At 42.9% G+C, this 15,855-nt stretch overlaps 1 protein-coding gene across 2 annotated transcripts in view; it reads right to left on the bottom strand.

Annotated features, from left to right (window-relative positions):
- The window catches only part of LOC143767252 (uncharacterized), a 329,672-nt gene that overhangs the window by 21,856 nt on the left and 291,961 nt on the right, over nucleotides 1-15,855 (bottom strand). For both annotated transcript variants that reach the window (XM_077255454.1, XM_077255455.1), the window contains exons 5-6: nucleotides 12,822-12,919; nucleotides 12,548-12,638 (exon numbers count right to left, since the gene is read on the bottom strand). In XM_077255454.1, the coding sequence (XP_077111569.1) occupies nucleotides 12,548-12,638; nucleotides 12,822-12,919 (189 nt within the window). The remainder of the gene's footprint in view (nucleotides 1-12,547; nucleotides 12,639-12,821; nucleotides 12,920-15,855) is intronic.

Here is a 15,855-nt window from a genome sequence, read left to right as displayed (position 1 = left end):
TGGAGGTGTATGGAGGCCGTAGGAATGCATGGTATTCAAAGATATAGCTGTTGTGATGAGACAAAGTCCGGCAGAATTGTAGATGGCCGGTATGTGTGTCGCAGAGGAGGATACTCTGCACTGTCAGTCTGAAGTTGTGTTGTGCTCTGGGACCAGTAGTCCCACATGTAAATGTGTAGTTCTAAAGGGAGATTGGCAGGGCTAGTTATGAGAGATGGGAGGGTCAAACTAGCCACACACACACACACACACACTCACACTCCCATCTAGGGGAGTGGTTAGTTCCATATGTGACTGAGGTCTGGTCACATGAGCTCTGAGTGCAGACCTGAATGGTCTGAGCTGGAAGGTCCTGGAAAGCCCCATGTGTTGGGAGTGTCGGCCCCCTGAAGAGCACATGGCAGGGTCTCTGGATCTCGCACAAACCAGGCCATGGAACGGATGGAGATCCGAGTTGTACTGACCGGGGTCAGAGTGAAAGAATGTTTGAAGGATGCCTCTGGTGAAGAGAGGTATCCGAGAACCTGTGTGGCAATGGCAGGTAACGAATGGAGATTTGTGTTGTACTGACCGGGCTCAGAGAAAAGGAAAGACAGAATGAGAACGTCTGAAGGATACCTCTGAGGAAGAGAGGTATCCGAGAACCTGTGCAGCACCAACAGGTAACAGATGGAGATCCGTGTGTTATACTGACCGTGGTCAGAGAGAAAGAGAGACATTGTGTAATGGGGCACCTCTGAGGCCAAGAGGTGTCCAGGAACCTGTGAAGGTCGCCAACAGGTAACGGACAGGGGTCCATGTGTTATACTAACTGGGGTTAGTGTTGAACTGTGGTGAAGTTGAATATGTCCAGATGGTGTTCAAGCTCTTACCAAGTCCCTGAGGATGTGGTTTATGTTGTGTGAAATAAACCTAAGAGACTGTGTTTTATAAGAAAACCGTGCCCGAGTGCGTTAATCCCGTGCCAAGCGAGTGTCCCCCAAGACACGTAGAAGGCGCTACGTTACAATATATATATATATATATATATATATATATATATATATATATATATATATATATACACTCACTGGCCACTTTATTAGGTACACCTGTCCAACTTCTTGTTAACACTTAATTTCTAATCAGCCAATCACATGGCGGCAACTCAGTGCATTTAGGCATGTAGACATGGTCAAGACAATCTCCTGCAGTTCAAACCGAGCATCAGTATGGGGAAGAAAGGTGATTTGAGTGCCTTTGAACGTGGCATGGTTGTTGGTGCCAGAAGGGCTGGTCTGAGTATTTCAGAAACTGCTGATCTACTGGGATTTTCACGCACAACCATCTCTAGGGTTTACAGAGAATGGTCCGAAAAAGAAAAAAAATCCAGTGAGCGGCAGTTCTGTGGGCGGAAATGCCTTGTTGATGCCAGAGGTCAGAGGAGAATGGGCAGACTGGTTCGAGCTGATAGAAAGGCAACAGTGACTCAAATCGCCACCCGTTACAACCAAGGTAGGCCTAAGAGCATCTCTGAACGCACAGTGCGTCGAACTTTGAGGCAGATGGGCTACAGCAGCAGAAGACCACACCGGGTACCACTCCTTTCAGCTAAGAACAGGAAACTGAGGCTACAATTTGTACAAGCTCATCGAAATTGGACAGTAGAAGATTGGAAAAATGTTGCTTGGTCTGATGAGTCTCAATTTCTGCTGCGACATTCGGATGGTAGGGTCAGAATTTGGCGTAAACAACATGAAAGCATGGATCCATCCTGCCTTGTATGGAGCATCTTTGGGATGTGCCGCCGACAAATCTGCGGCAACTGTGTGATGCCATCATGTCAATATGGACCAAAATCTCTGAGGAATGCTTCCAGCACCTTGTTGAATCTATGCCACGAAGAATTGAGGCAGTTCTGAAGGCAAAAGGGGGTCCAACCCGTTACTAGCATGGTGTACCTAATAAAGTGGCCGGTGAGTGTATATATATATATAACGAGCCGGCAATTCATCTGCCACATACAGTACAATCACAGCAGGATCCGACATAATAGAACAGATACAATAGATAGACTACATACAGCATATACACATAGAATAGATTGATATAAAGATGTCAATCACATATACAGCTCTGGCAAAAACTAAGAGACCACTGCACACTTTTATAAAAATCAGGTTCTCTACATGTCTGACAGCCTTTCCATTCCAGTGTCAGTTGAATTCCAACCAGAGTATACCTCATTCTACTTACCGTAATGTGCTTCTGATTAGGTGATGACCTGAACCAAATCATATTTAGCTAAGGAAAGTATAAAAAAAACTGCTGTGGTGTTCACAATCCTCTTGCAATAGGACAAGGTGGAGGGCAAAACAAGTGGTACTAATATCCCAAAAGTAATAGAAATGAAAAAATAACTTTTAACCATGCCAAAGGAGTTGAAAAGAAAAGTCTTGAGTGAAGAAAAGAAGGGCTCAATTCTGGCTTTACTAGCAGAGGGACACAGTGAGCGTCAAGTTGCTTCCATGCTTAAAATTTCTAAGACGGCAGTCCATTACAACAAGGTCAAGCAGGAGACATTGGGGACAACGAAGCTACAGACTGGCAGAGGGTGAAAACGACTCTCCACTGACCGGGATGACCGTCATCTTATTCGAATGTCACTCAGCAGCCGTAGGATGACATCAAGTGACCTACAAAAGGAATAGCAAATGGCAGCTGGGGTGAAGTGCACGGCAAGAACAGTTCGTAACAGGCTCCTAGAGGCAGGACTCAAGTCATGTAAAGCTAGAAAAATCGATGAGAAGCAAAAGGAGTGCCAGGGTGAAGTATGCCAAAGACCATAAGGATTGGAGCATAGAGGACTGGAGTAAGGTAATCTTCTCTGAGTCTAATGTTTAGCTTGGCCCAACATCTGGCCGCCTACTGGTTAGTCAGAGACCTGGAGAGGCATACAATCCACAGTGTCTTGTACCCACTGTGAAATTTGGTGGAGCATCGGTGATGATCTGGGGATGCTTCAGCAAGGCAGGTTAATCTTTGCGAAGGATGTAAGAATCAAGCCGTATACAAGATTATCCTGGAAAAAAACAGTTGATTCCTTCTGATCAGGCAATGTTCCCCAACTCTGAGGACTGTTTTATCCAGCAGGACAATGCACCATGCCACACAGCTAGGTCAATCAACGTGTGGATGAAGGACCACCACATCAAATCCCTGTCATTGCCAGACCAATCTCTAGACCTGAACCCCATTGAAAACCTCTGGAATGTAATCAAGAGGAAGATGGATAGTCACAAGCCATCAAACAAGGAACTGCTTAAGTTTTTGTACCAGGAGTGACATAAGGTCACCCAAAAGCAGTGTGAAAGACTGGTGTAAAGCATGCCAACACGCAAGAAAGCTGAAAAAAACATGGTTATTCCGCAAAATATTGATTTCTGGACTCTTCCTGAGTTAAAGCATTAGTATTGTTGTTTCTAAATGATTATGATCTTTTTGGGTTTTTTTTGCATTATTTGAGGTGTGCAAGCAATGCATGTTTTTTGTTATTTTGAACATTTCTCATTTTCAGAAAATAAATGCAAAATTTATTGCTTGGAACTTCGGAGACATGTTGTCAATAGTTTACAGAATAAAAGAACAATTTACAATTTACTCAAAAATATACCTATAAAGAGAAAAATCAGATAAACTGAACATTTTGCAGTGGTCTCTTAATTTTTGCCAGCTGTATAATTAGTACAATGCATGTGCAGTTTACTGTACATGTATTTAATTAAATGATTATTTTTCTGAAAAAATTGCATGGACATCATTTTTATAACCAGAAGAGGGAAAGCTGACAGCTTTGGGCTGATGTTTATAGCCTGGGAAGGGGGTAATACCAATAGAGCTTCCCAGGCTATTAATATCAGCTCTCAGTTGTATACTTAGCCTTTACTGGTTATTATAATGGGAGACCCCTCCAAAAAATGGCGTAGGGCCACCGTATAATTAACATCTTAACCCCAGAGGTATTTTCGCTTTTGTTTTTCACTCCCCTTCTTCCCAGAGCCATAACTTTTTTATTTTTCTGTCAATATAGTCGTGTGAGGGCTTGTTTATTGGGAGGCAATTTGTACTTTTGAACGACACTATTGGTTTTACCATGTCATGTACTAAAAAATGGGAAAAAAAAATCCTAATGCGTTGAAATTGCAAAAAAAGTGCAAACAGACACTTTTTTTGCTTGGCTTTTTTACTAGGTTCACTAATCACTAATAATGACCCGCCATTATGATTCTCCATGTCATTACATGTTCATAGACACCAAAGATGTCTAGGTTCTTTTTTATCTAAGTGGTAAAAAAAAATTCCAAACTTTGTAAAAGAAAAAATAAATTGCGCCATTTTCCAATACCCGTAGCATCTTCATTTTTTGTGATCTCAGATTGGGTGAGGACTAGTGATGAGCGAATATACTCGTTGCTCGGGTTTTCCCGAGCACGCTCGGGTGGTCTCCGAGTATTGTGACTGCTCGGAGATTTAGTTTTCCTTGCCGCAGCTGGATGATTTACAGCTGCTAGCCAGCTTGATTACATGTGGGGATTCCCTAGCAACCAGGCAACTCCACATGTACTCAGGCTGGCTAGCAGCCGTAAATCATGCAGCTGCCTCAACAAAAACTAAATCTCTGCGCAGTCACAAATACTCGAAAACAACCCGAGCAACGAGTATATTCGCTCATCATTAGTGAGGGCTTATTTTTTGCGTGCTGAGCTGACATTTTTAATTATACAATTTTGGTGCAGATACGATCTTTTGATCAACCGTTATTGCATTTGAATGCAATGTTGCGGCGACCAAAAAAAAGAAATTCTGGCATTTTTGCTACGTCGTTTAGCGATAAGGTCAATCCATTTTTTTTTATAGATCGGGAGATTCTGAACGCGGCGATACCACATGTGTGTATTTGTATTTTTTATTGTTTTATTTTGAATGGGGCAAAGGGTGAGTAATTTGAACTTAAAATTTTTTTATTATTTTTTCTTTTAAATTTTGTTTTACTTTTGGCAACCTTCAATAGTCTCCAAGGGAGACTAGAAGCTGCCAAAACCCGATCGGCTCTGCTACATAGAGGCGATGATCAGTTTGCCTCTATGTAGTAGAATTACTCACTTGCTATGAGCGCCGACCACTGGATGGCACTCACAGCAAGCCAGCAGTGACAACCATAGAGGTCTCCAGGACATCTCCAGTTGTCATGCCAACCCATCGATGACCCGTGATCATGTCACGTGGGTCACCGGTGGGTGGATTTCCAGCACAATTGCCGGATCCACTTGTCAAATGCCACTGTCAGCGGCATTTAGCGGGTTAATAGCCGCGGGCTATTCGGGGCACATGTCTGCTGTTTAAAACAGTGACAAGTCCAGGGAAAGATGTCGGCTCACCACCGGAGCCCACATCAAAGGAAGAGAGTCTGACATCAGCGTAAATGTATGCCCAATGTCGGAAAGGGGTTGTCATGAACTGGGGTTGTGAGGTTGCCCCCCCAGTTGTCAGGGATTTATTATATCCCACCAATTGTCACAAATTTGCGATTTATTAGTGGTCAAGGGCCCTATAACCAGATAAAGAAGTATGTCGGGAGCACAACTAATATATGAATATATCTACTAGGGTGCTACACAATGCATGTAAAATGCAAATACTGAACAAGAGAAGAGACACTGCATAAATGTGTGCACACCTATGTATCAAAAAATGAATAACAGCTTTATTATAAGACAAAAAACATAACCACCCACAACTTTTGTTTCCCCCTTCAGTTCCGTTTTGGAACTTGCAGCTCTCTGGCGCCCCCCTAATCCTCGGGTCAGTCAGTCTCCCAAATCCCCAGAACACTGTGCTTCCAAGAGCTCCTCATTCTACATTAATATCAATATCGGGCCAGGAGACAGCCCTCACGGTAGTGTAATTAGTGTGGAGGTCGTGGCGGTACGTTATAGTGCAAGGAGACATGAAACTAGGAAATTTATAGATTTACTCCAGAAAAGATAGGCAGTGTTTACAAAAATACAAAATGTTACAAAATAGACAAAATACAGTACATACAGACAATTACAAAATAAAGTGGATTAAAATAAGAACTTATACTTATCATTCCATGGCACGCCATGTGGAGAAGGGGGGAGGGGTACCTTCCCCAAGAGAAAATGGTCTATCGGCACAGCTTCCTAGCTGGAACCCCAGTCAAATGAAACGCCACTGAGTCAGCATCTGAGCTTTATAGCTTTCCTTCCACTGACCTCACTGGAGGAGGCTGAGCTCTAGGATATATGCCCCCTTTTGTACAGTTATCATCAAAACTTCTGTTTGCTATAACTCTGGGTGGAAACCTCGCAATGAGACGACAGGTGTATCATTCTTCTTATTAAGAAATTACCTATCTTTTGAACAACGTATATCTAGGTGTTACTTTGAGGCATATACCCTTTATTTGATTTCTGGTAGGAGCAGAAGTCGCAAAACCCACCTGTAGATAGCTCTAACAATGCAGTTTCCAAAAATATGTTTCCTGCCTCTATGAATATTCTGTGTTATTACATTTGAGTTTGAATGAACAAAGGAGAGTTTAAATTCACGTGCTAGAAGAACTGCCCTTAACCAGTTAGGGTCATAAACAGATCCTGTGTTGCTAGACATACCATGGTCTCACATTACACCAGCTTGAATAGCAGGAGGCAGGGGCAAGTGGACATCCCCACAGGTAGAAAAAGGGAGGGGAAAGAGTGCAGCTGTGAGGGGGGGAATGCAGCATGAGGAGTTCAGTGTTAACTGCACAAACCTAATGGGAGAGGGGCAGCATGTCATTCAAAAACCAAGGAGCTGCAGCCTATAGCTCTGTATGTGCAATCGAAACGATGGAAAATTAGTCATATTTTCCTGACAGGGGTTAATAACCAGCAAAGGCTAGGCAGACAGCTGTGGGCTGATATTAATAGCCTGGGAAGGGGCCATGTATATTGGCCCCATCCTAGACTAAAAACCATCAGCTCTCAGCCACCCAAGAAAAGGCTCATCCACAGGATGCACCAAATCTGACACTTAACCTCGCTCTTCTCACTTGCCCTGCTGCGGTGGCAAGTGGGTTGATGGTTGGAGGGGTTGATGGCACCTTTGTATTGTCAGGTGACATCAAGCCCAGAGGTTATTAATGGAGAGGCGTCTATAAGACATCCCCATTACCAAACCCATAGTCAAATTGCATAAAAAAACATACACCCAGAATAAAGTCCTTTAATTGAAATGAAAGAATGACACAAACTCCTTCAACAAACCTAAATTAAACCATACTCACGTCATCACCCAGTCCACTGAAGCCAATGTCCCCTGTAACAGAATTAAAATAATGAACCATATTCTTCACCTGTCTGCCAAGAAGATAATAATCCATTTGTCCTGTGACGTGTCTAGCTCTGCTACATCCAGACTGCATTGTTGCATGATGCGACTGTACAGCATGCCATCCAGCAGAGACACTGAGCTGTGCATGCTTATTCAGCTCAGTGTCTCACAGTGAACTCCTTTCATATCACTGACATCAGAACAAGCGTGAAAAAGCCAGAAAGGTCATCGGAATTCAGAGCCAATGAACTCAGTTCAACTCACTAACATCAGTGTGAGTGCCATTAGAACTCTTCTCAAGGCGATAGCGCTGACGTTATTGAGTTGTACTGAGTTCATTGGTAGTGAACTCGCAGGACCTTTCTGACGGCAGGCATTGTAAGCATGAGAACTTTCTCACTCTCGTGGTGAAGTCAGTGAGGTGAAGAGAGTTCACCGCGAGGCACTGAGCTGAGCAAGTATGCACAGCTCATTGTTTCTGCTGGATGGCAGGCTGCATAGTCTCATCATGCAAAAATGCAGCCTGCCATCTAGATGTAGCAGAGCTAGGCCCGTCATGGGACAAATGGATTATTATCTTCTCGGCAGACAGGTGAGGAATATTATTGTTTATTCTTTTAATTCTGTTACAGGGGACATTGGCTTCAGTGGACTGGGAGATGAAGTGAGTGATATAGAAGGGTTAATGTTTTTCCTTTAATTGCTAGAATTTATTCTTATAATGTCATAGCCTCATAGTCTCCGATTCAAGGATTTTATACTTCTTATCTTATATGAAATGTTTTCAATAGTCAGCAAGAACATGTTCTGGGTAAATAAAGCATGACCCTGGGTAACAGGGGGGCTACATGAGTTACATTGCTGTAAATGGTATAAAAAACTGCCTCCTGTTTCATTAAGTCAGAAAAGTGATTTGCTCACAACCTGTGTGTATTCATTTCTCCAACGCTTGTGAATTTGAGGGCGTAACCTCTTAATTTGGCTTCACTGGAGATCTGGCATATCTGACTTATGGTTTTAGATTCATTAACCTCTTTCTGGCATCAGAAATAATATTCTGTCCAGGTGACCTGAGCCTATTTGACCACGGATAGTATTTTACGTCTGAGCAATCGGCCACGCACACGGGGGGGTGCGCGGGCTATCGTGGCCGAGTGTCAGCTGATTCTCACAGCTGACACCCGGCACTAGGCACCAGGAGTCGTCACAGACCGCTCCTGGCACTTTAAACCCCAAAATGCTGTGATTGAACATGATCACAGCATTCCAGAAGACAGCACAGGGCTGACAGCACCTCTGCCTTTGGATCGGAGACCCTGCGGTGTGATATGGGGTTCCGATCGCTGCCATGGTGACCCAACGTCGTCATGACGACATCCTAGCAAACTTGTTGATCATGTGCAGTGCATGATCATCAAGTCTCCCTGTCAGGGCAGCGCTGACACCCCCTGACGAAGGCAGACGCCGAAACGCGCGTCGGGGCACGGCACATCCCTGGGACATACTTACCACATAGCAGGTAATACTCATGGCTGGTTATTGTTTTATAATACTTGCACCTTTATTTGTTTGTTTGTTCTATAATACTTGCACCTTAATTTGCTTTGGCACTTGCCACTAGGAGCCTTATATCTATTTGGCCCCTCTATAGACTTTTGTTTGTACACCCTTTATGTGGTCTATTCCAGCCCATTGTCCATATATTTTTGCACATGCACTTTACAATATAGTATTTTAGTTACTGATTTACACCGCTATGTGGTTTATTAAAGCAGCCCAGCAATACGTATTAACTTATTATTATACGGTTTTGCATTCATTCTCATTTTTTATATGTCCCTGATGATGTGCTGTTTTGTGGTATTTTTTCCCACTGTTCCACTGTCTATGTTATGTCATAAATAAATATTGTTATCCCACACTTCATTTTGGACTTTTGTTTCGGTTGTTCTTCGTTTTCCACCTTCTATGGCTTGCAGATGCTGCAAAAAATGATTGTCCCATAGTGGGACTAAGTAAAAATGTTAGAAAAAAGTAAAAAAATGTTTAAAATAATTGTAAAAATATTTTTTTAAAGAATAATTATAAAAACAATCAATATATATTCTATCACTTAATAAATATTTGAATGAAAAAAAAAAATCTAAACAATAAAAGTACACATATTTGGTATCGTCGCATCCGTAACAACCTGATCTATAAAACTGTCCCACGAGTTAACCCCTTTAGTGAACACCATAGAAAAAAATAAATAAAAAATGAGGCTAAAACAATGCTTTATCATCATACCGCCAAACATAAAGTGGAATAACACGCGATCAAAAAGATGGATATAAATAAACATGGTACCGCTAAAAAAGTCATCTTACACTGCAAAAAACAAGCTGTAATACAGCTCCATCAGCAGAAAAATAAAAAAGTTATAGCTCTCAGAATAAAGCGATGCAAAAATAATTATTTTTTCAATAAAATAGTTTTTACTGTATAAAAGCGCTAAAACATAAAAAAAGATATAAATGAGGTATCACTTTAATCGTACTGACTCGAAGAATAAAACTTCTTTATCAATTTTACCACACGTGGAACGGTATAAACGCCCCACCCAAAAGAAATTCATGAATTGCTGGTTTTGTTCATTCTGCCTCCCAAAAATCGGAATAGAAAGCGATCAAAAAATGTCATGTGCCCGAAAATGGTACCAATAAAAACGTCAGCTCGTCCCGCAAACATCAAGACCTCACATGATTCTGTGGACCAAAGTATGGAAAAATTATAGCTCTCAAAATGTGGTGATGCAAAAACTATTTTTTTGCAATAAAATGCGTCTTTTAGTGTGTGACAGCAGTCAAAAATAAAAACCTGCTATAAAGCCTCTTTCACACATCCTGATATTTCCGGTACCGGAGATGTCAGTGTCCGTGTGTGTACTACTTGCAGCATAAGTGTGGCATGTGTGACGAGCGCCAGGGAAGAAGCCTAAGTATACAGCTGTGAGTTGATATTAATAGCATGGGAAGCTCTACGGGTATTACCTCTTCCCAGGCTATAAACATCTGCCCCCAGCTGTTCGCTTTCCCTCTGCTGGTTAATAAATTGTCGGGGGACCACACACCAGTTTTTTTTTTTTTCAGAAAATAATTTAGTAAGTAATAAAATACATGTAGAGAAAGCTGCACACACTGTACTCTATATGTGACTGACATCTTTATATCTATCTATTCTATTTTGTTGGGTCATGCTTTGATTTTACTGCATGCGGCAGATGAATTGCCGGCTTTTCAAAGGACATGGGTGTGTAAAAATCAGACGGCATTCGCATGGTCCAAGTGACGTACGATTTTTTTTCTCGCACCCATTGACTTGCATTGACGAGTGTCATCCGAGATACAAGGACAGTCGCAGCATGTTCATGAAATAACACTGATCAGAGTGCAGGTCTGATTTTTTATCAGATTACACTTGTCCGTTTTCCTCGCAGATGAATATGAGCCCTTAATGTGACTATAATGTGATTTTTTATTTTATTCTAAATTTTACCCTCTATTTAGACAGCGAGGGCTGAACACAACTCTCAATATTGTTCCTTGCTTCAACTGATCACAGGCATAGCAGAGGACAATGATGTGAGCTGTCTGCAACGCCCGGTGCTGAGGATTAGCACAAACAGTACCGCTGATTCCCAGGGGCAGGTACATGTGATACTGATGCGGCACATGGTTGCCACACGTATGAAACACATAGACACGGAACGGGAGAAAGGTTTATTGTTTTTTTGTTTGTTCGTTTGTATGTATGGATGTATAGAAAAACAGCAGCGCATGCAGGATAGGGGAGCATATAATAGGATGGGGGACAAATACCAAGCTGGGGGAGAATATACAAGGATGGGGGAGCATATACTAGGCTAGAGGGACATATACAAAGATGGGGGAGCATATACCAGGCTGGAGGGACATATACAAGGATGGGGGAGCATATACCAAGATAGAGGAGCATATACCAGGATGGGGGAACATATACCAGACTGGAGGAGCATATACCAGGATGGGGGAGCATATACCGGGTTAGGGGAGCATATACCGGGTTAGGAAAGCATATACCAGAAAGGGGGAGCATATACCAGGATGGGGGAGCATATACCAGGATTGGGGAGCATATACCAGGATGGGCGAGCATATATCAGGATGGGGAGCATGTATCTGGATGGTGGAGCATATACTAGGCCAGAGGAGCATATACCAGGCTGGGGGAGCATATACCAGGCTGGGGGAGCATATACCAGGCTGGGGGAGCAAACACCAGGATGGGGGAGCATACACCAGGATGGGGGAGCATATACCAGGATGGGGGAGCATATACCAGGATGGGGGAGCATATACCAGGCTGGAGGAGCATATACCAGGATGTAGGAGCACATACCAGGCTGGAGGTGCATATGCAAGGATGGTGGACCATATATCAGGACTAGCTATTGAACCCGTTCTATGCCCGGGTTGTGAGCATTCTTATTGGTACATTTTTGTGCTATGTTAAAGGGATCCCGTCACTAGAAATAATGTTGTTAACTTGTAAATATGCAGTCAATATGCAGGTTAACAGTGCTATTATGCTGCCTGGTGCCCGCACGCAGGTGGGGATAAAATTATCTTTATTTTTACAAGTATGGTAATTTCAAAAAAGTTTGCTCACTTCTGCATCAAGATGTTTATTCTTCCCAAGTGAGCTCATTCAACACATCACGTAAAGCAGGGTATCAATAATCAATTGTGTACAGAAGGTATAAACACCTTTGTACATAGAAGAGCTTCATATGCTGTCATGCCACGTCTAACCATGACTACTCTGTAATGTCACTTTTCTAAGCAGCCTTCGAAATATAGTCCATGGTTGCGCTGGTGGAGATGCTGCACTAAATTCACAGGGTCACTTAGTTCATTGTTTAAGAGTCAAAATCTGTTATTACCAGAGCTAAGTTGTTACCTGGTTTTGAGTAGATTATTACCGGACCCTACTTCTAAATCCTTTCCGGTTCTGCCTACATATTTCTTGGTGACTTCAAAACAGTTTGGCTTCTCACTTGACTGTCCTTCCAGGACCGGTAAGGCCACTAGAAATTCAACATATAATTACAGTAGAATCTGTGACTTCTCTACATTTAGTGGCTACTACTCACCTGGGTAGCCATATGTAGGAATCTCCTCTTTACACCGCTCATCACCCCTCACATATGTCTCTGTAGTATTAATATGGGTCAGGTCTTCACCCTGCAATAAATATTGTAATAGTCACAGACAGAAGGAGAAGTCACATCTATGATCAGCTCTAATCCTGCCATCTCCACCGTTCTCGTTACACAAGTATAAAACATATAATACTGGAGGATAAAACACGACTAAGCACGAGACCTTCACATAGGGGAGATCTCATGACACCTTCTCTCCATCTACCTGATGATCCTGAGGAACATTGGGATCTTCCGGTTTACAGTCCTGTGGAAGAGGAGGACAGTGACATCTCTCTGGTGTTGTCCTCTTACTGGATAGATCTGATGGAAACACATAAAGAGACTGAATTCATTCTTTACATACAGATAATTATAGGCGCTGTGTATTCACAGCTTTCAACCTCTGAAACACATAAAGATGGTAACACCCTTGACCTGGTCTTTGTCCGGCTCTGTTCAATCTCCTACCTAGATAACTCACCGCTTCCCCTCTCTGACAACAACATTATCTCCTTCACGCTCACAAATCCTCGTAAAACAGCCTTGGCTCACATCGCAAACTCAACTTCTCCAGTGATACTCTAGGAGTGCTCAACGCTTATGGAGGAAAACTCGCACACCAGAAGATTTCCTCCACTTCAAATTTATGTTAAGAACCTATAACTCTGCCCTTCACCTAGCCAAACAGACCTACTTCACCACCCTGATCTCCTCAATAGCTAACAACCCCAATAAACTTTTTGACACCTTTCACTCACTCCTCAGCCCAAAAGCACAAGCCCCTATCACAGACATTTGTGCTGATGACTTGACCTCCCACTTTATAGAGAAAATAGATTATGTCAGTCAAGAAATCTGATCCCAACTACCATGTGCTGTGACTTCCATCCCTCCCTGCATTTCCCCTGGCTCACTTTCCACATTTGATCGCATCACAGAAGAAGAAGTCTCCTGACTCCTCTCTTCTTCTCGTCCAACTACATGCACTACTGAGCCCATTCCCTCACATATACTCAAGTCTCTCTCTCTCCTGTTGTCACAACTCACCTAACTACAATCTCTCCCTCTCCTCTGGCATTTTCCCATCCTCCTTCAAACACTCTATTGTTACTCCATTACTAAAGAAACCCGCTCTCAACCCATCCTACACAAATAACTACAGACCAGTCTCCAATCTCATCTTCATCTCTAAACTCTTGGAGCGCCCAGTCTACTCCCGCCTTACCCATTACCTCTCCACTCACTCCCTCCTAGACCCTTCACAGTCCGGCTTCCGCCCCCTGCATTCGACAGAAACTGCACTCATCAAAGTTACCAATGACCTTCTGACAGCAAAATGTCAGAAGAATGCTCATTCTTCTCGACCTTTCTGCAGCTTTCGACACTGTTGACCATTGTCTCCTACTCTCTAGGCTCCAGTCACTTTGCATTAAGAGCACTGCTCTCTCCTGGTTCTCTTCCTATTAGTGATGAGCGAATATACTCGTTACTCGAGATTTCCCAAGCACGCTCGGGTGACCTCTGAGTATTTTTTAGTGCTCGGAGATTTAGTTTTCCTCACCTCAGCTGAATGATTTACATCTCTTAGCCAACTTGATTACATGTGGGGATTCCCTAGCCACCAGGCAACCCCCACATGTTCTTATGCAGGCTAACAGATGTAAATCATTCAGCTGCGGTGATGAAAACTAAATCTCCGAGCACTAAAAAATACTCGGAGGACACCCGAGCGTGTTTGAGAAATCTCGAGTAACGAGTATATTCGCTCATCACTACTTCCTATCTCTCTGACTGCTCCTTCGGTGTTTTTTTCGCCGGCTCCACTTCATCCCCTCTTCCTCTCGCTGTCGGAGTACCTCAGGTCCCAGTCCTAGGCCCCCCTTCTCTCTCTACATGGCCCCAATTGGACAGACCATCAGCAGATTTGGCTTTCAGTACCATCTTTATGCTAATGATAGATAACTATACACGTCATCCCCTGACATTACCACTGCAGTACTACAGAACGCCAGTGACTGTCTGTCTGCAGTCTCCAACATCATGTCGGCCCTCTGTCTGAAACTCAACCTCTCCAAAACTGAACTTCTTCTGCTCCCACCGTCTACTATCCTCCATAAATCTGACATTTCCCTCCCCATGGGTGGCACCATATTAACACCCCGGCAGCAGGTACGCTGCCTGGGTGTTATGTTTGACACCAATCTCTCTTTCACCTCCCATATACACACTCGGACTGGGTTGCGGTTAGCAGTGGGGTACCACAGGGGTCAGTATTGGGCCCTCTTCTTTTTAACATATTTATTAATGACCTTGTAGGGGGCATTCAGAGTAGAATTTCAATATTTGCAGATGACACTAAACTCTGCAGGGTAATCAATACAGGGGAGGACAATTTTATATTACAGGATGATTTATGTAAACTAGAAGCTTGGGCTGATAAATGGCAAATGAGCTTTAATGGGGATAAATGTAAGGTCATGCACTTGGGTAGAAGTAATAAGATGTATAACTATGTGCTTAATTCTAAAACTCTGGGCAAAACCGTCAATGAAAAAGACCTGGGTATATGGGTGGATGACAAACTCATATTCAGTGGCCAGTGTCAGGCAGCTGCTACAAAGGCAAATAAAATAATGGGATGTATTAAAAGAGGCATAGATGCTCATGAGGAGAACATAATTTTACCTCTATACAAGTCACTAGTTCGACCACACTTAGAATACTGTGCACAGTTCTGGTCTCCGGTGTATAAGAAAGACATAGCTGAACTGGAGCGGGTGCAGAGAAGAGCGACCAAGGTTATTAGAGGACTGGGGGGTCTGCAATACCAAGATAGGTTATTACACTTGGGGCGATTTAGTTTGGAAAAACGAAGACTAAGGGGTGATCTTATTTTAATGTATAAATATATGAGGGGACAGTACAAAGACCTTTCTGATGATCTTTTTAATCATAGACCTGAGACAGGGACAAGGGGGCATCCTCTACGTCTGGAGGAAAGAAGGTTTAAGCATAATAACAGACGCGGATTCTTTACTGTAAGAGCAGTGAGACTATGGAACTCTCTGCCGTATGATGTTGTAATGAGTGATTCATTAATTAAATTTAAGAGGGGACTGGATACCTTTCTGGAAAAGTATAATGTTACAGGGTATATACACTAGATTCCTTGATAAGGCGTTGATCCAGGGAACTAGTCTGATTGCCGTATGTGGAGTCGGGAAGGAATTTTTTTCCCCATGGTGGAGTTACTCTGT

The sequence above is a fragment of the Ranitomeya variabilis genome, chromosome 4 (assembly GCF_051348905.1).
Source record: "Ranitomeya variabilis isolate aRanVar5 chromosome 4, aRanVar5.hap1, whole genome shotgun sequence".
NCBI lineage: Eukaryota > Metazoa > Chordata > Amphibia > Anura > Dendrobatidae > Ranitomeya > Ranitomeya variabilis.
Note: the sequence above shows the minus strand (reverse complement) of the source record. Positions and strands in the feature narration are given on the sequence as shown.